The sequence below is a fragment of the Helicoverpa zea genome, chromosome 23 (assembly GCF_022581195.2).
Source record: "Helicoverpa zea isolate HzStark_Cry1AcR chromosome 23, ilHelZeax1.1, whole genome shotgun sequence".
In the NCBI taxonomy this organism is placed as follows: Eukaryota; Metazoa; Arthropoda; class Insecta; order Lepidoptera; family Noctuidae; genus Helicoverpa; species Helicoverpa zea.
This window is the reverse complement of record NC_061474.1, coordinates 1,857,249-1,880,116: the sequence shown is the minus strand read 5'-3', so window position 1 is coordinate 1,880,116 and position 22,868 is coordinate 1,857,249. Positions and strand designations below refer to the sequence as shown.

General features: G+C 34.0%; 1 protein-coding gene across 3 annotated transcripts in view; it reads left to right on the top strand.

Moving 5' to 3' along the window:
• Positions 1-22,868, top strand: part of LOC124641849 (facilitated trehalose transporter Tret1-2 homolog) — a 46,887-nt gene that overhangs the window by 3,047 nt on the left and 20,972 nt on the right. For 2 of the 3 annotated variants that reach the window (XM_047180090.1, XM_047180089.1), the window contains exon 2: positions 13,525-13,742. In XM_047180090.1, coding sequence (XP_047036046.1) covers positions 13,625-13,742 — 118 coding nt within the window. In that variant the 5' untranslated portion in view covers positions 13,525-13,624. Of the gene's footprint in view, positions 1-4,325; positions 4,344-13,524; positions 13,743-22,868 lie in introns of those variants that run through there. The other variant, XM_047180092.1, reaches the window with a different exon arrangement.

Here is a 22,868-nt window from a genome sequence, read left to right as displayed (position 1 = left end):
TTATAATATTATATGTATTATAGATTTGTACTACTACTAGCCAATTTCCTATGGTTTCACCCGCCTCCCGTGTAAACTACTGTCCGTGTCGGAATAAAATTTAAAATATAGCCTATGTTACTCTTAAAGAGTGTAGCTTTTTAACAGTGAAAGAATTTTTCAGTTCAGTAGTTTCGGAGCCTTTACGGTACAAATAAACGAACAAAACGTTTTCTTCGCTATATTCATAAAGATTACAAAGTGATTAATCATGACGAGTTGACATTTAAATTCTATTTAATTCCCCTTAAAGTAATTAGTGCGATTAAAGTACCAAAAGGTAGAATTTTCAGTGACGTGCACAAACCCTGATAATTATTCTTAAATACCTAATTACGTATCTAGATATTCAGTAAAACTAATTTGGAATGAGATAATCATTAAGTATTATTAGTGTGTAGTTTAAAATCGTTAATTGAAAAAAAAACCATCATCATTTCTAGAGCCTTTTCCCAACTATGTTGGGATCGGCTTCCAGTCTAACCGGATGCTGTTGAGTACCAGTGTTTTACAAGGAGCGACTGCCTATCTGACCTCCTCAACCAGTTATCCGGGCAACCCAACACCCCTTGGTAAGACTGGTGTCATACTTACTGGCTTCTGACCCGTAACGACTGCTAAACAATACTCAATTCCACATAGATAATTCGATACCTATATTTAATATACTTTAAATTACCGCGAATAAAGTCGGGTGAACAACATATATTATGTAGTTGTCGATATTTCCAAAAAAAAAACAAATATAATAAATCAACAGCGACAGTATCAGATAACTTCATACAAAAGTATGGGAATGTAATCAGCTGCTCAAGTAGGCGCCTAAAATTATGTTTTTGTATAGATAAACTTTGTTTTTTACTACTTTCAGCACACCTGCATTTATAATTGTTAATTCCTCAAGTGGTATTCTATTTCCATGTATTTTTTTTACTAAGTTTTAGCTGTATTGCCGTTCGGAATACTTGAAAACTGATCAGAGTTAAACATATACATATTTCAACTTTCACCTGGCTACGACTGCTACGGCGTAGCAAGAGCGTACAAAAAATATTCAATTTTTGTTTCGGACAAAGTTTTCTTTCGGTAAATAATGTTATACATATATACAGCGTATCAAAGTTAAGTAGCTATGTAGTTACTTTATAGTGATATAAGTAACGACGACACCCTCAATGTTTAGTGAAAAATAAATACTCTTGAATAAATAGTGTAGTGTAGGCAATATGTAGTTTCTTTCCTATTAAACATAACCCTTCTTGGCAGTCGGGTAAAAAGAAAAAAAAACTGTGTTTATCATATTTGTAGATTAGCTAATAGGTATTAATGCGGACCTCCTGTAATGACCTTCAAACCAATCTAATTTATTCACAAATCAAAACCATTTGACGGATATTTGGCATTAGGCCAACTCAAGATAAAATATATATGATTGCCGAATTATTTGATAACACTATCAAACAGCAAAAGTAATTATCGTCAAAGTAAATCGCTGATTATCATACATGATAGTTTTAATACTTACTAGCCGTCTTCCCGCGGTTTCACCCACGTCTTGTGGGAACTACTGCCCGTACCAGGATAAAATATAGCCTATGTTACTCGGGAAGAGTGTAGCTTTCCTACAGTGAAAGAGTTTGTAAAATCGGTTCAGTAGTTTTTGAGTTTATCCATTACAAACATACAGACATAAATACAAATTTTCCATGTTTATAATATTAGTGTTTCAAGCGGTAGTCGCGAAAGGAAAATTACAATATTTAATTCGATAAAGTATAAATTTTACAATTGTTTGTTGAATGTTAAGATTAAGTCGATAAATCCTTGCGTGTTATTTCTTATCTTTATTATTTGTTGGTAAATCTTGTAGTGAAGTGGTTTATCAGAAAAAAACAGATCATTATCCGAGGTGGTACTAAACCTCTACAATCTGAAAGTATCCGCAGTTTGTGAAAAGTTGCCTTTTGCGTTTATAAGAGAAAAGAAGTCAGTTTATTTTCTTGGTCTATTTTCGTAGTTTTATGGTAACGAAAATAGTTAAATAACGAATGTCAACTTCAATCTAGTTGGAAAGTTAGTAAAGTTTCTTTAACATAATAATGATTTTTGGTCAAGGTAGTAGTTTTTATAAAGGAGGTCAGCGAGTTGCATATGTGCGAAAGCATAGACACATGTTAACTCTCTATTCCTTCACTCTCGTAGTCCGATAGGCACACGAACACAACGGACGAGAAATAAAGCAGGACATTAAATAAATATGCTCTTTGAAGCGAGGAATGAACCCTCCAATAACAAAATATTCCTGTTCAAAAAGTTTTACATGAACCTACGAAGCCTGAATATAAATAAAACCTAGTAAGTAGTAATAAGAGTGAGTTATTTTCCACGTTAAACTCGGATCACTCTACACAATCTAGCAATCATATTTAATAAACAAGTCAAGATGGTTGTTTTTGTTTTTTAATCAATTTTGTCTGTCTTTTTTTTATTTTTTTGTTATAATACTTTTGTCTTTATTTTATTTTATTTTTATGTTAAACTTTTTCGTAATATTTTTTTAATTTGTATTCATGTTTTTAATGATGTCCCTTGCCGAAACAGCGTTAAGCATGTCCAGGGTTGTCTCGGAACTTATTAAATTTCCGAGGCAAGGACACACGGGTCAGCGCTGAAAACCAGCGCTGTTGTCTCGTGCCTGCGTGCGCGAGGCACAGCATTTATGCTGAGCGCTGTCCCTTTATCGCAAGGTGGCGCAAATGCAGCGTATTTAAATTTTTGTTTGTTCTTTCATTAGTTTTATTTGTTTTATTGCTTTTGCGTCGTTTGCGATAATAAATGGTTTTTCTTTCTTTCTTTCTTTCATTCAAGAAAAATCGTCTCCAAGCAATTATAACCGTGAGAAATCATTGAAAATCTATACTAATAGAATTATTAGATTCGCATACAAATGTGCATTCATTTGTTTATGTTTTTTTCTTTCTATAATGTAAATAGAACCAGATAACTTGTTGTTATGATTAGCATTATATAATAACTGGTATTATATCAGTTTTATATTAGAATTTTATTACCATGTAAGTTTTATTTATAGTGTGGATTGGATCACACTCGTGCGCATGTAACAGGCAAATGCGCTTATTCCGTCAAACTGTGAAATTACTAGAATTTTGGATTACCTAAACACACTGTTTATCCACGATCTCACTCGCGTAGTAAAGTAAAGTACACTCGCGTACTATAGTACTCAGGATTAATTAAGCTTTCCAACACTGAAAGAGTTTTTCAATTCTATTCAGTATTTACGTAGCCTTTGGGTTACTAACAACAACATATTAGTATAGATATACAGGGTTACTTGTAAGTAGACCGCATCCTTTCATGAGGTGATAGTATAGGTCAATACGGACAAATTTGGCCCTGGGTTAACTTTTGCCCAGTGTATCCCAGGGTCAAATTTGTCCGTATTGACCTATACTATCACCTCATGAAAGGATGCGGTCTACTTACCAGTAACCCTGTATATATAGATAACGCCGGAAACGAGTGATAAACTATGTATAAGTTGAGGAAAAGATTTCACGTTATATACCTATTGATTCAAGACCTAAACTGTTTTTTTAGGTACTAGCTAAAAATATAATATTTTAAGTACACACTAACTAGGTGACAAGGTCAATGAATTTCTAAGAAACCGATATATTGGCCATCATTGTCGTCTTTAAATTTATTCAATTTGGATCATTCATCATTCAATGCGGTTTTTGGAAACGATACGAAATCAAGATTGATTACTTATTGATAAAATTGTCATAGTGAGATAGGCTACGAGAAAATAAGATTACAAAGAGTAAGAAAATATAGAAGATGTGATATTATCTGCCATTTTTCCGAGTACCGGGATAAAATATTGTCTATGTTACGCGGGAAAAGTCTAGCTTTGAAAGCGTGAAAGAATTTTTCACATTGGTTCAACAGTTTCGGAGCCTTTAGGGTGCAAACAAACAAATGTTTCCTCTTTTTTATATTAGCATAGATCTATAGCTATATTTTCTTTTTGTCGTTTCGATTTGATATTCATATGTGCGTCAATTCGTATTATTACACGTAGCGTTACGTATTGATAAAATAATAACAAGTTGCCCTGTTTTCATAAAGAATTAACTTTAGGTATGCAAACTTCTTTCCCTGTCCGCTGTTTGACATATCGTGAATAAGAATATGACAGCAATGACTACGGGCCATGTAAGCTCAAATGTGTGTTGTGAATATATCTTCGTTATATCAAGCATGGCCAAGAATATCAGGTACAGATTTTAACATTTAGTTTAGTATATTTATTTATTAACAAAATATTGGTGATCAAAAGTATATCCATCTGCAGGACTTAAGTATGGCAATTTCTGATATTAAAGCCCAGGTTTCCTCAAGATGTTTTCCTTCACCTCTACTCAGTTATTCATATCCAAGATATACTTACTTAGAAAGTATATACTTATTACAGAGGTAACTTGTTTTATATTAGAAAATGCTCATATTTGACCTAGTCACTTTTTCGGTTTAAAGAAATTTATTTCTTATAAAAACTTTACAGTTCATTTACAATAAGAAATAGATAATTACATTTCATAACATTATTTCATTTACCTCAGGCGCATGCTTTTAATTTTATGATATTATGATTCATTATAATTTAAATTCATTTTTAATTACATAATACTTAGGCTAAATAACAATTTATAACAATTAGAAATTTAAAAATTTATATAAAATATCAACAATTATTGACCTTCTAATAGTCTGTACATTCTAATAACAGTATTTTTTTTTCTCTGTGCTAGTGACTGTAATGTAATCTAAATATGATCATTTTCTTTCTCAAGTAAAATATTAATTATTATTATTTTCATATCGTTTTAATGCTTGCTAAAGTTTTTCCAATGGTTCGGTTTTATTATTTTATTTCTTTAGTTTTGTACTGCCAATATACCTACTACTAGGTACACGTACTGAGATTAACATAGAAAATTAACACCTTTTTTGTTATTTTTTACCATACAGTTTTTGCACATAATACCTATGAGGAAAATTTGTCTTTTAGGTACATTGCTATTGACGAAATATTAATTAAAGTTCTAAGAAGCTACTTGCTCACAAACCGGAGTTATCCAGCTTTTTATCAAATTCAGTGTTTTTGCTACAATTATGTCAGATGTTATCGGTTTTAAATTGAATAATCTTGATGTAATTAAATGGAAATTCCCTTATCTTCGGATAATTGCTGATGTCCAAACTGTTAACAGTTGTCATGTCTGCGGAAATCTTGTCTAATCTGTGAATTTCTGGCCTTGGTAATGTATGTATGATTTTCGCATTACAACTTACGTAATTCGAAAGTGGCGCATTGCCATAATAAGGATATAAATTACGTACGTCATAAAATATCTTCATTCTATGTGTGAGAACATCATTGAAATCCGCTCAAAAGTTTTCAGAAAGACGCTTTGCAGAAGTTTATTTTGTAACTAGCTGTTTTCCTCGGTTTTATCTGTATATCGGAGAAACTTCTTCCCACATCTGTGTTTTTAGCTTGAATGAGTAACAAACATCCACACATCCAAACGTTGAGCTTTGCACCATTTAACTATAACGATAACCGAACCATTTTCAGTTGTCAAATCGCCGACTTGACCAATGGGCGGCAAGTAAACAGCCGGTTATTGTTTGGTTATCGTTATGGTTGAATGGTGCAACTTACAATTACGTGTTTTACCCACAACACAGTTCAAATAGGTTCACATAAATTGCTGTATTATGTTCAACAAATTAGTAAACAAATATGCATAATGGACGGGCAATCTCTAGGAAGCTATTACGTTTGTTTATGCACTTGCTTGGTTATTAATATTTGTTGTCTTATGTCATTATTTACATGCATTATGCAAGCCCTGCCCACGACGGTGCTTACCTATAAGCAATAGTTATGACAATTGGTAATTACGTAGATAATTTCTGGAATTGATCCATTAAACTGAATACTCAATAAAATGCTAGAGAAGAGGGTTACACCAAAACATTTGGGCACATTTCACCGTCAAGATAAATGTCCGAAAACCTCTTAAATACGAAATATTTTACGAAAAACTGACGTTTATATTGTATTTTGACATAAAATAAGGATTTTGAAACGGAAACTGTTACTTAAAGATAATTAGATAATTTGGTTTAGGTAAATACGTCAGTTGACTCATCACTTGATAGGCAGATTAATCTCTCTGATAGTTAGATTATAAATCAGCTGATTGTTTACGTGGTTCTGTGTTCGTACCTAATCTTATGATCAAAAATTTTCGTTGGCACGAATAAGAGAAATGCACACTTAAATTAAAATTATTTATTTGTAAACAACTGGAAGAAAAAGGTGAACTAAGAAGTTTATCATCTTCATTTTCCGAGCCTTTTCCCAACTACATTGGGGTCGGCTTCCAGTCTACCCGGATGCAACTGAGTACCAATTTTTTTCCAAGTAGCGACTGCCTATCTGACCATTTTAACCTAGTTACCCGGGCAACCCGTATTCAACAACAAACAATAATATTCCTTAGTAAGACGTTACAATAATATGTTACAGTCGAAATGTATTTATTCTAGCTGAAAATCAGCACTTTTCAAACGTCAATACTATGCATAACTTAGCCCTAGGCAAAAAAGCCATCTTTTTATCACAGTCCTATGTGTTTTTGCTTGCCAGATATGGCGCTAACTAATCCACAATCCTCATAGAAAGTCTTATCACTATCTTAAATGATTCTTACGTATATAGGTATCATTACAATAATTAAGTTCTTAACGATCATAAATTAATTAAGGAAGCTTCCATATTACTGCAGTAATTACATGTCCTTGTCGATATCCCGATGCACTTCTTATCGATTGATATTGTAATCGATTAAATTGTTGCTAGGTATATGAAAAACAGAAGTCAGTGTAGTTTTATTCAGCGACAAATTCTAGGAAAATATAAATACGAGGGGTTTGTTTGTTTGCTTGCTTGATTGAAGGCGACAAGTTCAGGCCGACCGATTTGAGAAAAGTAATCAGTGTTAGACAGACCATTTATCGAATAAGTCTTTCAGCTAGGCTAAGGGTAGGTACTTTCGCAAATGCAAGGTCACGTGAAAGTACCTACCAAGCTGACAAACTATCAGCATTTCTGATAAAGAATTGGCCGATTATAATCCCTATCAATCATGTAGGTAGCTCATTAATTAATGCAGGGTGCGCCTTAGATAATAATAATTATTAATATCTCTCATTAAATAACAATTTAACGCTATACACCTATATAAATTCACTAGCCGTTTTCCCGCGATTTCATCCTCGTCCCGTGGGAACAACTGAAATAAAATATAGCCTATGTCACTATATAGGGAAGAATGTAGCTATTCAACAGTGAAAGAATTTTTCAAATCGGTAAATTCGGAGGTTTTTTAGGTACAAACAAACAAACAAAAAAATATTTATCTTTATTACAATAAGTAAAGATGATTAACAAACGAAACATTTTGAATTTCACACGTATTTTTTTCTATACATTCAAAGTATGCATACATAACCTAAATCTTAATAAAAAAATCCCGGTAACTAAGTAGATTACCTAGATTTTACAATGCTACGAACGATTGCATGCAAACACTTGTGTTAAAAGCTCTTCAAATGATAGAGTAAAATAACATGGTATACTGAAGATACTCTATGTGTACCTATGACTCGTATTTGTTATTATAAATGTAGGTATAGGTACGCCATAATAAATGGACTTCATTTGTTTGGACGTTATTCTCGTTTAGATTAGAAAAATGCATTTGTACCTATGTGTCATTCTCTCTACCAAGGTACGCGTTCATCAACAACATAAACGCTAATTTTTCTGAAAATAATGGTGTACTTTCAATATTGAACGCGAAAATTCATAGTAAACGGTTGTTTTATGAAAGCTGACGTAGCGGTGAACCTTGGCCTTTAATGTTAAGTTACAAACGAGAAAACCGTATGTTAGTTTGTCACGCTTTGAAAATTGGCTAAGCGGTTTTTGTGACATTTGGTATAGATTTATAACTGATAGATAGATAGAGATTTAAAACCCGGGTGAAACTGAAGAAAATAAGTAGTTTAGGTACTGAAATTGCGCCTACATCTTTTATCATATTTATCAGCTGTAGCAGAAGATAAGAAGTGTTGCAGACACAATTTTGACAGGTTAAATAAAATACATAGAATAGCTTTTGTTACCGAAAAAATATGTAGAAAATAATCTGTATTAAAAATACCGCATCATATACAACTTGGTATGAGTAGTAATGAGCAAACCATACTAAAATATTTATATTATGGGAATGGTGGTTTGGTTATCTTCAAAGTTGAATTTGTTGTTAGTTTGTTTGAACGCGCTAATCTCAGGAACTACTGGTCCGATTTGAAAAATTCTTTCAGTATTAGATAGCCCATTTATCGAGGAAGGCTATAGGCTACTTTTTATCCGGGTTCGTGCAGAGGTTCCCACGGGATGCGAGTGAAACCGCTGGCACGAGCTAGTAAATAATAAAAGTTATGTCTAGTAAGTAACAAAGTCGTTAGGTTGAAACAATGTCTGCCCTACCCAAGTCTTAAAGTCATGAATATGCAAACTTGTATAATTTAATGAATAATCATGTTTTAATTATTATAATTTATGTGATTCACTCTCGTTTAACACTTTTTATTGTTTACGAAGCTATTACAACAGTGTAGTAGGTAAAGAAACATTTGGAATACAGAGAGGTAGAAAATTCTATGAATTTCTTGGGTATGGTCAGTTTTCTAGACTAATATTAACAGGAAAAATACCTATTTTGTTTGTTTGTACCCTAAAGGCTCCACAACTAATGAACCAATTTGAAATATTCTTTCACTGGTAAAAAGCTACACTCTTCCCGAGTGACATAGGTTATATTTTAAATTTTATTCCGCCACGGGCAGAAGTTCCCACGGGGCGCTGGTGAAACCGCGGGAAAACGAGCTAGCATTAGTTAATCGGAAATTACCAGAAGCCGGGATATACATTTTTATTTCGCTATAGGACATATTAAGGGAGTGTGAAGGTCATTTGTAGATTTTGCGCGATGTACAAAATTGCCCTGTAAATTGTTATGGAAAAGTGACGTAAGCAGAAATATAGTGATTCATACTTGAATTACCTTGATCTGCACGCAATTTTTTCATTAGTATGAAGATTCTACAGATTATGCAGAATTACGGATTTAATCTAACTTTTTTTTTACTCTATTGCATTTTGCAGTGCACTATAACATTTTGCCAGTAACAATCTAGTGGCAGAAAGAAAATGTCTAGCGCCTAGAATATTTCTCATAGCAAACAGTGACGTTGCAGTGTTATGTTTTATTGAGTTATTGTTATTAAAATTGGTATGTATTTACATGTATAAAATACATTTTTCAATAGTTATTATAAAATATCTGAAGGATGTTAAAAAAAGACCCGTTTAGTTTTAATTTTTATTAACACAATTTTCAGTTTTTGCATTTTCATTCGTAAATAAAGCTAGGAACATAACTACAAAGTTAGTAAACCTCTTCACCTCCTTATTATAATTATATCAGGTTGAAATGAATCATAACCACGAAGAGCAAAATGTAACTATAGGTACACAGAAACTGTAGTTTAAGGTTAATATGGGAACTTAATTATGTACAGTTATCGGCACGGATATTGAGCCCTGACCTTCACCTGCGCAGAAGCGATTTACTGCCTTATTGCCTTATGCGTACGGTGCGCAAAGCGATCCCCACTCTTCCGACGAGAGCTCAATATCCGTGCCGGTAACTATACCTAACTTTAGTGAAGGTTATTATGAAGCAGCTCAACAATTTGAAAAGTTTTGTTGCATTTACCAAGTCTCAGGATTTTTTTGACCGATCTAAAACATTTACCGGTATCCTTTATTACGTACAACAATATCTTCTTATAAAACTACCTTCATGAGATATCTAGATATAACTTTAACATTTACTTACTGACTTGATACATTGCGTTCTTTAATCAATTCATAAGTTAAGCTTTCATACATATGCAAAAATGCATCACCATTTATCATCATAATATCCAGGCTATTGTCATCCACTGTTAAAAGTAGGCCTCCCAACCAACGAATGCCAACCTACCCGGTGTTCACCTTTTTCAAATAGTCGATCCACAGGTTTCTCTATCAGATTTTTATCATATAATTAAGCAATTGCTCTTCAAAAATAAAGTACTCATTCTTCTAGGTCACAGTGCAAATAATTTTCCTTAAGGAATTCTAAATAAAACGTTAAGATTCAGAGGCAAATCTCTCACGTCGTGTATAGTATGTCAAATTAGTACATAGGAAGAAGGAAAGCGGAAACCGTTTGGACGCCATTATTCATCTCGCGGCTTCCGGTGTGCGTGCATGTAGGTTGCTCTTGTATTGTCTGTGGTCGGAATACTGATTGTCTTTGATTAGGTTCTAGAACTTATGGGTTTGTTTTATTATGTTTATAAATAACTTTTGCGAAGTTAAATTCATGGTTGATGTTACTAAGTGTGTTTATGCATAGATATAAGAGGAACTACTACTGATTTCTATGGGAATGAATAATTCGATAGGAAATAGTAAAAATATAATAATTTCCCGGTCAAATTCTTTGATGTGACAAATTTTTTATTGTACATATGCAGTAAAACTTCAAGATCGCGCTAATCTTGGGAACAATTAGACCAATTTAAAAATTATTTCAGTGGCTTTTATTAGGGGGTGTAGAACAGTTCCCACGGGTCGCGGGAAAAACCACTGGTGGAAGCTAGTTTAATATATTTCTTTGTATTAGATTGCCATATTCACGTTATCAGGCCCCAACATTTAATTATTTATAGTCTTAAAATAAGCTTTCCACGATTTATTATTGACATAATGTTTTAAAAACACGCATATTGAGGGTTATCTGTGCAATATAAAATTATTTACACAGCTGATATAGTTCGGCCATTCAGAGAATGCGTTCCTGACACGTCGCGATTGAACTGACGACGTAACTTTGCAATGGCGTTGCAGTTACGATAAAAATATTTTTGCTGGTTGTTTACCGTTTTAACAATTGAGGAGCATTAAAACAACATTATTATATCAATAATCAATGAATGTAGTTACGTCGTCAGTTCAATCGCGACGTGTCAGGAACGCATTCTCTGAATGGCCGAACTATAATATGTTTCTCACGTCGAACCTTCTTGGCAAGATAAAGCTATATTCAAACATTATTTAATGTTAAGGAAAATATTTAAATACAGATAGATGAATTATTTTTATGACAACTTTGTGTTTTTTTGTGTAAATTTTCCTCAAATAAAATCCTTGGTTATCAAAAAAGTTTAAGACTGGATCCTGTCTATATGTTTATAACCTATGGAGCCATAGATCTAGTAATGAGTAGAAAAGACAGAATACTACTTTTTGTGTTTATTCCCTAATTTATGCAGAATCAAATCCATTTTGTGACACACCCACTACTTTTTACTCTTTTGCATGAACTATTTTATTGCAAAATGCAACGAAATTAAAATTGATATAAGTGCAATGGAACTCATTGTCAACTTATTTTGTGCTCTTTTTTTATTTAAATAAAGTCGAAAACTGTCTGACAAGTAAATGATAGATAAAACATGCATGTATTGCTAGATAGCAATAATATGTGGTATCTGGTATTTATCAGCTAGTTATCTCAATAAATACATGAGATATCCACAGGGTAATTTATCTCAGGCATACATATACGCAATGAGTATGTATGTACAGTAGACTGCACATCAGTGGTAACTGTCATGCACCTTAACTCAATAGTAATAAGTACGATTTTCCTATAAAACTGTTACCACTGACCTGCAGTTGACTGTACTGTGGATATTCAGATAAATGCATCGCCGATCAGATGTATGGAAATATACTTACGTATGTGATGAAATTATGTGTTTATTACATAAGGATAATCTGTAATTTTAATTGGTTATCATGGTTAGGCAATATGTAGGTACCTACATATTCTACCTAAAGAAATATCTAGGGTAAAAACAAGGAAGGATACTCTTTTTGGTTTGACGCAGAATTTTCTTAAAAAGAAACCCTCAGGAAAAATTAATGTCAAGGAAAAATACGTAGGATGATTCGATATATATCTTAATTGTTTCTATAGGTATCTTTTTTTATAGGAAATCATCAAATGACCCTTCCAGCTGTGGGTGCTGCTTGAGGGAGTGAGACTCTTACTGACTAAAACCCACCATGTTCCTTCTTAAGCCCTTTATGTACCAGGGCCACGGTAACTCTTTCGAACAATCCCGCAGCTTCTATTGATATATTAGCTGCTTTTAAAGTTCCCGAGCTTATCACCTCATAGATTTCTATTTCTTATTCCTCATCATCATCTCCCAAGCCTTTTCCCAACTATGTTGGGGTCGGCTTCCAGTCTAACCGGATGCACCTAAGTACGAGTGTTTTACGAGGAGCCTATCTGAGTTACTCTATCTTTTGGTATTTATTATCCTATCAATCAGAAACACGAATCATCCTACATTTTAATATTTGATCGATAACATAAGTTTATGAGTACTTAAACCTGTGTTAATACGGCTGACATACAACGCATATGCTATTTCCATGGAAAGTTTTTTTCTGTTCTCCAAATCGTGTATACTGATCCTAATATATTCAGGGAATAGCAAAATTTACTTTCGGCTGCGTATGACTAACCACTTCAAGTACTTAAATAACTATGATTTGAAATTATATAAAAATATGTTAGCAGTTGTATCTATTAGCACATAGAATGCAAGCAGAGGCAAACTATAACATGAATGGGTGTACGTAGGTACCTATAGTTAGGGTGTAGTTTGATGATCAATCAATTATTTTGCAAAGTTATTATATAGCTCTCCTAATATAATAATGAACCTGTTAGTAATCACTCGTTATTTAAGAGAATAAAGTAATAAATATAAATACTACTTATTTGTGGAACAACTGTGATTTTAAAAGACACCTATTTCAATACTCAATTAGGTTTGCATTTTATGTCTATCTATCTCAGCTAATGAAGAACTCATTTCAATTTCCACGCTTGGCAAGTAACTAACATGGCAGCACTTTAATCATAGACAGTGGGACGCTTCAGACAAAATATGACTACCCCTTTTAGTATGTACAAAAACGTCATTAGACTGTATCTAAAGAGAATTTCTGAGGGCAGGACCGTAGGCGGTTAGGTCACATGCCTTAGGTAATACATGACATTTTATCTTCCTTGCCAAACCCCTAATGGCTAGATATAAGAGTGATGAAGATGAAGGGTAGTAATGGGAATCATATGGGAAAAATCCCAAATCATCAGACTGTTAACACGAGGTCTTTGTCCACAGTCTTGGCGGCGGAACATCGGGTGTTTGCCAAACATCCACCCTCGAGCCCAACTCAACGTAAACAGAGCAACGTAACTCAACGGGTGACGTCGTCTGACGTATGGAAGATAGGAACTACGCTTACGACCCGGTTGGTCAGACCGGCGCGCCACTCAACCAGCAAGCGTATAGAATGGAGGCAGGACAGCTGTGGCGGCAATATGCCATCGCCGGAATCGGTACGTATTAAAAAATATATATTTTTAATTAAAAGTGTTTGCATGCTGGAATAATTGAAGTGCTTTCGCGTTTAAAAAAAAAATTGTGTGTACAAATAAAAGCGCGGAATAATTTTAGTGTTGTTGTTTTTATCTATGAATTTAAAGGTGTTATAATCGATTTAAATGTGAATTGAAATGTTATCGAATTTAGTCCGAATAAAGAATTTGCAATGGAAGTTTCAAAGTGTAGTGTTATAAAGAAAATTGTAATAGTTTTACGCGAACGTTTTACGTGAAGATTAAAGTTACAATTATGCGACAATACTGGCGGAACGAATTGTAAAATAATCACTCTATAATAACATAATACCTTCACAAGATGTCTCGATTAAACCGGGTTTTGTAATAAGAACTGACGTTTTGAAATAGATTAAAAAATGTGACTTTAATTCTCTATTCACTAGTGTAAAAAAATCTATGAGTTTTACCTTAATTTAACTAATACATATCTGTTAACGCGATTATAATAGTACATAGAATATTAAACGACCATTTCCAATACGCTACATGAAATGTTATTATTCATTTAAGATGAAATGCTAATTTAAATTCCTCGTACAACATTATTATTGTTTTACGGTGATATAAAATAAGCGATAAGGTGGAAAAAACGCATAATATCGGACATTGTCTTAATAAAATATGTATGAACGAACGTGGGTCAACGAATAACAATAGATGTCAGTGTGTTTCTAGTTAAACGTCACAAATACAAAAAAAATAAACTAGTTGTCTCTGATTGTTTGGATTTTCCCGCGATTTTTTGACAATTGCAAATGGCGGTTGCATAATTTTTGGCATCCGTCTCTCTGGACGGGTTGAACGTACGATTTTTCAATGAGGAAGCGCCTACGTACATTTGATTAAGATGCTCTATTATTAATTAAGTGTGAGCAACGAAATTGTTATTGCGAATAATATTTATCGTCTAGAAATTATATTGTATGTTCTTGCTTCATTATTTAGGGCCTTTTAGAATTTAAAACACCTATTGAATTGAAGCAAATGAAATGACATTTACATGAGTCATAGGATCAAAGTTGGTTCAATTATAAGGCTTTTGCCCTTTTCATAGTTACCGTACTTAAATCGTTATGTACTCACTTTTATTTATTCACTTTGTTTACGTTTTCAAATAGTTTTTAAGTACTGAAAAAAAATGATAGAGGGAAACCAAATGCAAACGATTTTCTTGCCCAGATGAAAAGCAGCTATAGGTACCATGTAAGATCATTACTTTAGAAAAGGATATAGTGCAGGTCTTTTTTGTATTTTTTTGTGCGAAATTAATCATTATTGTAGTATATATTATTTTACGAGCGTGGTGATTAACGCTCGATCCTTCTCTGTGTGAGAGGAGGCCGCAGCCCAGCAGTGGGACGATAAAAAGGCTCATGATGATGATGATATTCTTAACTACTAAAATAACAAAAATATACCTACATAGATATGTTAAATTAAACAGATGTATTTTCTTTAAAATTACTACTACTATGAGTATCTAATCATAGAATCTACAATTATTTGCGTAAAGATAAGTAAATGCTGTCAATTGTTCTAAATATTTGTAGTAAAGCTTAGGACTTTATTAGGTACTCCTATTGTGTAAGGTTCGGTGTTTGTATAATATATAGTATATTGTATATATGTTACCGTAAGATTACAAACATCGTTAGATTACAATCTATCTCGAGAGATTGCAAACTGTCGAATTATTGTGAACCGTAACATCTGATTGCAATTTAACGCATTATTTTTCGCTATATTATAATCTATCGATGAGAAATTGTCAAATTGTCAACTGTCCGAAAGCTCTCTCTGATTGGTCAGTCTTTTTGTAAGATCGACCAATCACGACCAGCCGTTCTGTTCCCATGGAGTTCCCGTAGAGTTAGGAATGAAATAGAGGTGTCAGTTAAATAAAATAAATGCTCTTCAAAAATTCTTCAAGTATTAAATTTATATAAAAATAACTCTTATAAAAATACAGTTAGGTATTTTGTCTTCAAATACAAACTAATATTTAAAAATAAAATAAAAGGGGTGCTAATTAAACAGGCTTCTTTTTAATATCATTATTCGCCCCCAAAAATGTATGTTGCCTTCTAAATTACTAAGTCAGCCACAATTAATAAAGCGTCGAGCATCTAAATAATACTATCTTAGCCACGAGTTATCTTCCACTCTAAATACAACTCAGCATGGTGGTTATTTTTTTGCATCTAAATTTGTAGCATGCATTCTAACAGTAAACTTCTTAAATACTATTAAATGACATCATAAAAATATTTATTTACCTTCTAATTTTTTTACTCGTACCTACTGAGTTTTTTGTTTAAAATATAACACATCCCATATTAATTGACCCAGCATGGAAGTAAGCATGCAACATGCAGCAAGCATAACTTCTGTCACGGCTCCGGCGCTGCGGGGCTCCGGCGGTCCCATGCGAGCTTATCATCGCAGATGGTTTTCACGCTCACCACCGCAGCTTCGGCTTGCTGGCCGGCTCCGCCGGCCAGCCTCAGCCGCGGCGGCGAGCGCTGAAACTACCTGCGCCTCAGCTCGCAGGCCGCCTCGCCCCTCCGCGCCTACGCGGTTTCGAATTGCACTCTAGGGGTAGGGCAGACAAGACTACGTGGAGTCGGTTTTGCAGCGATTCGTTTTCGTCACTAACTTCAATTTTTAATACAATTTTTAATTGTGTGTAATTTGAGTCTTAAAAATTAAGTACAATTTTTGATTTTATAAAAAATTAAACCGTCACTTATTTTTGCACGTCAAAGAGCTGTGACACCGGGAGTAGCAAAGAACATTGTCTTTTTTGACGTTCTACCAATCAGCGCGCAAGATGCATTCCTTTCTACGCCAGTTGACAATTTGACCGCTCTACATCGCTCTCGATCTTACAAAAAGACTGACCAATCAGGGAGAGCTTTCGGACAGTTGACAATTTGACAATTTCTCATCGATAGATTATAATATAGCGAAAAATAATGCGTTAAATTGCAATCAGATGTTACGGTTTACAATAATTCGACAGTTTACAATCTCTCGAGATAGATTGTAATCTAACGATGTTTGTAATCTTACGGTGACATATATAACTGTTACATAAGGTCGTAAATTATTGACTTATATTGCACTTTTGATGTATGAAGTGCAGGTGCATGGAGCAATAAGTAATTGTATAAACGATTTCATTTTTAAAATATTTCTTAGATGCTCTCTCGTCAAAGCTATATTACTGATGACATATATCCTTAATAATACATAACCTTACCTATTTACATCTTATACTTAGGCAACTTATAGTTTTATTAATATGTAACTGTTTTTTGTCCCCAATAAATAAAATAAAATAAATGTATGCTAGTAGCTGTCCATCTCTTGCATTTTGATACACTGAAAGCTTCAGAAATTACATGGACTACTTAATTTTTATCCGAGTGCAGAAAACAGTTCCCTTGGTATGAACGGTAATTAGCTAGTCAATTTAAGAAACTTAAGTTGGTCGAGGGTAACTAAAAGTCTTGCATTTCTCATAACATTACGACTTTCAGAGCCATTATATTTTTAGATAATAAAATTTTTTGGGAATAACGACCTATCCCATACTTACACGTTTATCTCAATTTACTTAGTGCAAATTATTCCTACAAGTTTTTTCTCACTGGTTACGCCTTAGTACTGATAACCTCATTTAAAGATAGCGATTTTTTTCCTATATGTAAATATTATTTGACGAAATTCCGATAGGTATTGAAATTATCATGGTCAGCATTATTATGACATATTACTTATCTTTATAGAAGTTTATATAAAATTGAAAATTTCTTTGTAATATCGAAAGAAATAGTATCTCATAGTAATTTCTTTGTAAAATCTATACGCAAAATTAAAAAGCAAAGTCTCAATGTACCTATGTGTGTTTGTCCCGGTTAACTCTTAAACAGGTTGGTCGATTTTGCCAAAATCTTACTGACAGAAATCTTCATTACTTAAAAAACGCGTTTGTGACGCTTTCGGAATAAAAGTATCTTTATCTGTTCAAAAAATGACATTTAAAATGACGCACTTGAAATTAGACGTGATTAATTTGTTTTAATTATTATTGCTATCTGAAGGTCTTTGATATTAAACTTGTAAAAATATTACAAATTGAAAACAGGAAATATTATTATAAGTTACGAGCCAAATATTTCTAACTCATGTAACAATATTGTACCAAACTCCTTCAGTGCTGCATTTTTGGGCGGGTCCGCCCGCCCAAAAAATTTGGGCGGGCGGACGGTTAGAGAAAAACTTAGGGCGACTTGGAACATTGAAATAAGCATCTAAATACCTAGAATAAAGCTAGTCATAGGTATAGATAGTTCAACTCAGATTTGCGCGCGGCCCTATGTGTGCGTCGGCTTGTAAATATACAACTTTCGTTCGTGTGACAGTGACGTCGTCCGAGCATGACGTGTTCTTATCGCTTTTTCTTATGGGTACAGTCGTTTACAAAAATGTCTAGTTCTTCACGGAGAAAATGTTTAAGGAGTCAGGTAGCGTTTCAAAAAATGAAACAACATTCAAAGCTTTTTATTATTACATTTTACAGTTTTTCATTATTTTCTCATACGTTTTTTCAAATTGACATTGACAGTACCTAAGAAATAAATGAGGTGAAATATCTAAGATGAATTAAATACTTCTTACATATTTTCTAGCTCGCGGTACGAGGACAATAAATAAAAGTGTGGACTAAAAATGCAGAATTCATCATTTGATTTTTCAAGGAGCGATTCAGAATCATTATAAATAAATAAACATTAAATTACGTAATAACTGTTTTCTTTAAACAGCCGTAACCCCTAAATAACTGTATTTGTACCCGACTGTACCTCTTGTCACGCACACAAAGTCACTGTATATGTACAAGGGTTACCCACACATAAGGCCGCGCGCAAGACTGAGTTGAACTTACTATACTTAGCTTGATATTAAAGTAACTAATATCCAGAAATAATAAAGCTTTAAGTACTTAACTACATAAGTTAGCAACACAAAACATTACCGAATCTCCACAATGCCGAGATAATTTTTATGAATAAAGTAGTACTCTAAATGAGAAGCTATTTTTGGTGAAAATGCTCTTACGTTATCAGGTAGCTGATAGCGGCAATATCCAAGTGGATACTAAATAATTCCATGTCCCACGTGAATAAGAGGTGACAGCTAACTGCCTATGCCCAAGTTCACCGACAACATAAACTTCAGTCTTCTTAAAACAACTCATCCTCCGAGACTTTTTCCCAACTATGTTGGGGACGGCTTCCAGTCTAGCAGCATGTAGCTGAGTACTGGTGTTTTACAAGGAGCGACTGCCTATCTGACCTCCTGAACCCAGTTACACGGGCAACCCAATACCCCTTGGTTAGACTGGTGTCAGACTTACTGGCTTCTGATTACCCGTAACGACAGCCAAGGAGGTCTTCTTATAAAACAACTGTTAACTATAAATTTTCACGCTCAAGTTTCAAAGTGAAAAGTTCTTTAAGAAAAACTGACTATTATTATAATTATGCTATAGGCAAGTCGGGTCCGGGGAACATGATGTACTAATACCATACTAATTGAATCATTAAAATCCCGGGCTCAATCAACGTAAGAAAAATTAAACCATCTCTATGGTTTCAAACGCCACTTAACTCTCTTAAAAAAGTTTCTATACGTAGATACAATTTTCAGTGTCATATAAGTGTCAATCGTCATCAAAGTAATCATATCATTAAATGATATATATTTATACGATTATTATTTATTCCATTATATAATTTTGACCTCCAATAAAGCTAAGATAAGCAGGGCGACAAAGATTATCATGGGCCGTTTATATTTTGCTATAAAAAAGGTTATCCATACCATAAATATAGTAAAAAGGTCAGCATAGATCATAATAATTATTATTTAAATAATTAAATAGTATAAAAACATTGGTAGAATTGCGATATTGCTTAATTGAAAATATGGATTGGTGTACTAAAAATACAAAGTTCACTAATCTCAACTTAATCTTACTTTCATAGTGTAAGCAAACAGAAAAAGTAATAAATAAAATTAATAGCGCAATCTCAAAACAAATATTAAATAGGGCAGTTTTTAATTCTAAATTGTAATAAAAGGTTTTCTCAATATTTGTCAGAAGTTACATATCACAGAAAAACTGTTGACTTCTCACAGTTTTAGCGTAAAACTCTTATTTTGATAAAATGTACGATATCAAGCTCTAATAAAAATGTTTTTACATCATTTTAAATTATGACTTTGTAATCTTGTTATCCTCAACATACGCAGTTACATATTTATCTTAAGTTGTAAACCAGATATTTTATATTTTTTTAGTCATTGTAGAACGTTGCTGTTTTTGCGACTAATAGTCTATGAATGTATTCACTGATAATCGGGATGTTCAGTTTCAGAAACGCAATAATCTACTAAAACTAAATTGACAATTAGGTTCAGAACCTGCCTGTATATTTTCATCCAAAAATATTTATTTATTCTTTATTGCACTCTTAATAATAAATATACAAAGAGTTAAGACAGTGTGGCAACACCCGAGATCAAAGGACGCACATGCATTGGTCGCATAAAGGTGTGCACTCTAATCAAGCGCATCGGTTGTTTGCCTCGCCGCCTGCTCCCGCGCACACCCCGGACGTCGCATGCGCCGCGAACCCGCTATCGCTCGGTCGCAGTCGCCAGTGCCTAGCTAACTCCGACGGCGAATGCACGCTCAATTTTACTTGCGCAAATCCGCTACCATTTCTCATATTTCCTTAGTTTCGCGTTTCTTCTTCTATTTGTATCTGCTTCTACTATCATCTTTCGAATACTTACTGTCTTCGCTATCCGCCTGTGCTATTTGTGACTGTAAAGCTTGTGACTGTGGGGTATAATAAACGTTTGAAAAATCAACGGTTTCTTCATCATTTAAATCGCCCACAACAGTTTATGTACAATGGCGAGCTTAACCCAGAATTGGGTTCTCTTACAGCCAACCTTAAAGCCATTTCGCTCTTGTTTTTACGACCGGCCGCCTGATGTCAACCCTTATGATATTTTCCCTCCATCTGAGGGTTGGACCAAGGTAGTTGGATGTCTTACACTGGTTCCAAAGTTGCCTTAGGGCCTTATCATACTAGCGGATTGCGAGCGTGTTCAAAGCGGAACGGACGCGCAACTGGAAACTGTAATCTACACAATGATAATGTAGTTATCTATCCATGAATCATTAGAATTGAATCATCACAAATCCAAAGCCTTTAAAATACGTATTTAAAATACTAGGTGTTTTCCCGCGGTTTCACCTGCGTCCCGTGGGAACTATTGCCCGTACCTATATAAAATATAGCCTATACGTTATATACCTATAGTTACGGGGGGATAGTCTAGCTTTCCAACAGTGAAAGAATTTTTCCAAATCGGTCCAGTAGTTTCGGAGCATTTAAAGTAAAAACAAAACACCCATTTTTTTTCTTTATTATTTTAGTATATAGGTATTAGCAGTCATCAATGTCAATCCACATTAGAATTATTTAATTCGACTCAAATACAAATATCAAAATTTTATAATAATAATGGCGTCCACGGCCGATTTCGGCCACGGCGGCTGTTCTCATTTAAGGACATCAGCCAGCTGCGCAGGACATATTATAGTGCACAAGCATTTGCGCAGACACAGGTGCACTCCCTATTCCTTCACTCTCATAACCCGATGGGACGGCAATCCGACACGACCGGAAAGAGATCAGGCGCAGGACCGACATTTACGTGCTCTCCGATGCACGGGTGAATCAATCACCAACTTCCAGACTACGGGCTGCTTTGTGAAAGTTTATGAAAACCCACAAAGCGATTTCGGCCCGACCCGGGAATCGAACCCGAGACCTCGTGCTCAGCAGCCGCGCTTGCGACCACTAGACCAACGAGGCAGTCAAAATTTTATATATTTGTTGTAAACCTGATTCCTTTTCTTATCCTTAAAACGTGACAAGAATCATAGAGTATCAAAACATACACAGACGCGACAATGTTTTGGTTTCGACTGACCCCATCCGCGACGCTATTGGTGTTCACAATTTTATCTGTCTGTACAAACTATTTGCAGTGTAAACAAAGTATATTTTTACTGTGGGAAATTATGTATAGATTTTTGTAGATTTGCATATTTTAATAATTGTCCTGTAATGAATATATAAGAAAAATTACACGTCGACTAGCAAAATCATACGTTATTCTTGAAAGGGACTTAAAAAAATAATAAAAAAAATAACTTTTTGGAAGAAAATAACACATTCTTTAATAATAAACTTAACTTCTCATAAGTCTGACAAATACTATGCTGAAAACTGCATCTAAAAAACGTAAGATAATCACGCACAAACGAACATACATTCATTTTTATAAGTCGGTTAAAAAAAACAGCATTTTACATGAGTTATAGGTTCTGAATGAAAAAATTATAATTAAAAAAAATGGATGGCAGGTACCTAATCACCTCGTAAATGGTTACAGTCGAACAGGGAAATTAGTCATTATAATAATTGTCAGTTTGACAAAGCACCTACTCTGGTAGTATTATTGTAATCTTTGGCCCATGACTAGGCGCGAAATAATTGCTCTATATCGTGTAAAACCTGCAAAATATAAAAAAAAACCTGGGATTGTAAGAAAGAGATCATCATCTGCCTAGCCCTTTCGTAACCATGTTGGGGTCGGCTTCCAGTCTAACTGGATGCAGCTGAGTACCAGTGTTTAACAAGGAGCGACTGCCTATCTGACCTCCTCAACCCAGTTACCCGGGCAACCCGATACCCCTTGGTTAGACTGGTTGTAATAAAGGGAAGTTAATCACATTATTTTGTTTTATTTTTCCTCTACAGAAAGGAAAAATAAAGAGATATATTATTCACGTTTCTGCCTACGATTTACTCTTACGTGATAAACTGATATGATAATGTCAAAATATTATTCTTTCCGTAAGATTTGGCCTCTTGTGGTATCGACAATCTTCAACAGACAATATGTAGATAA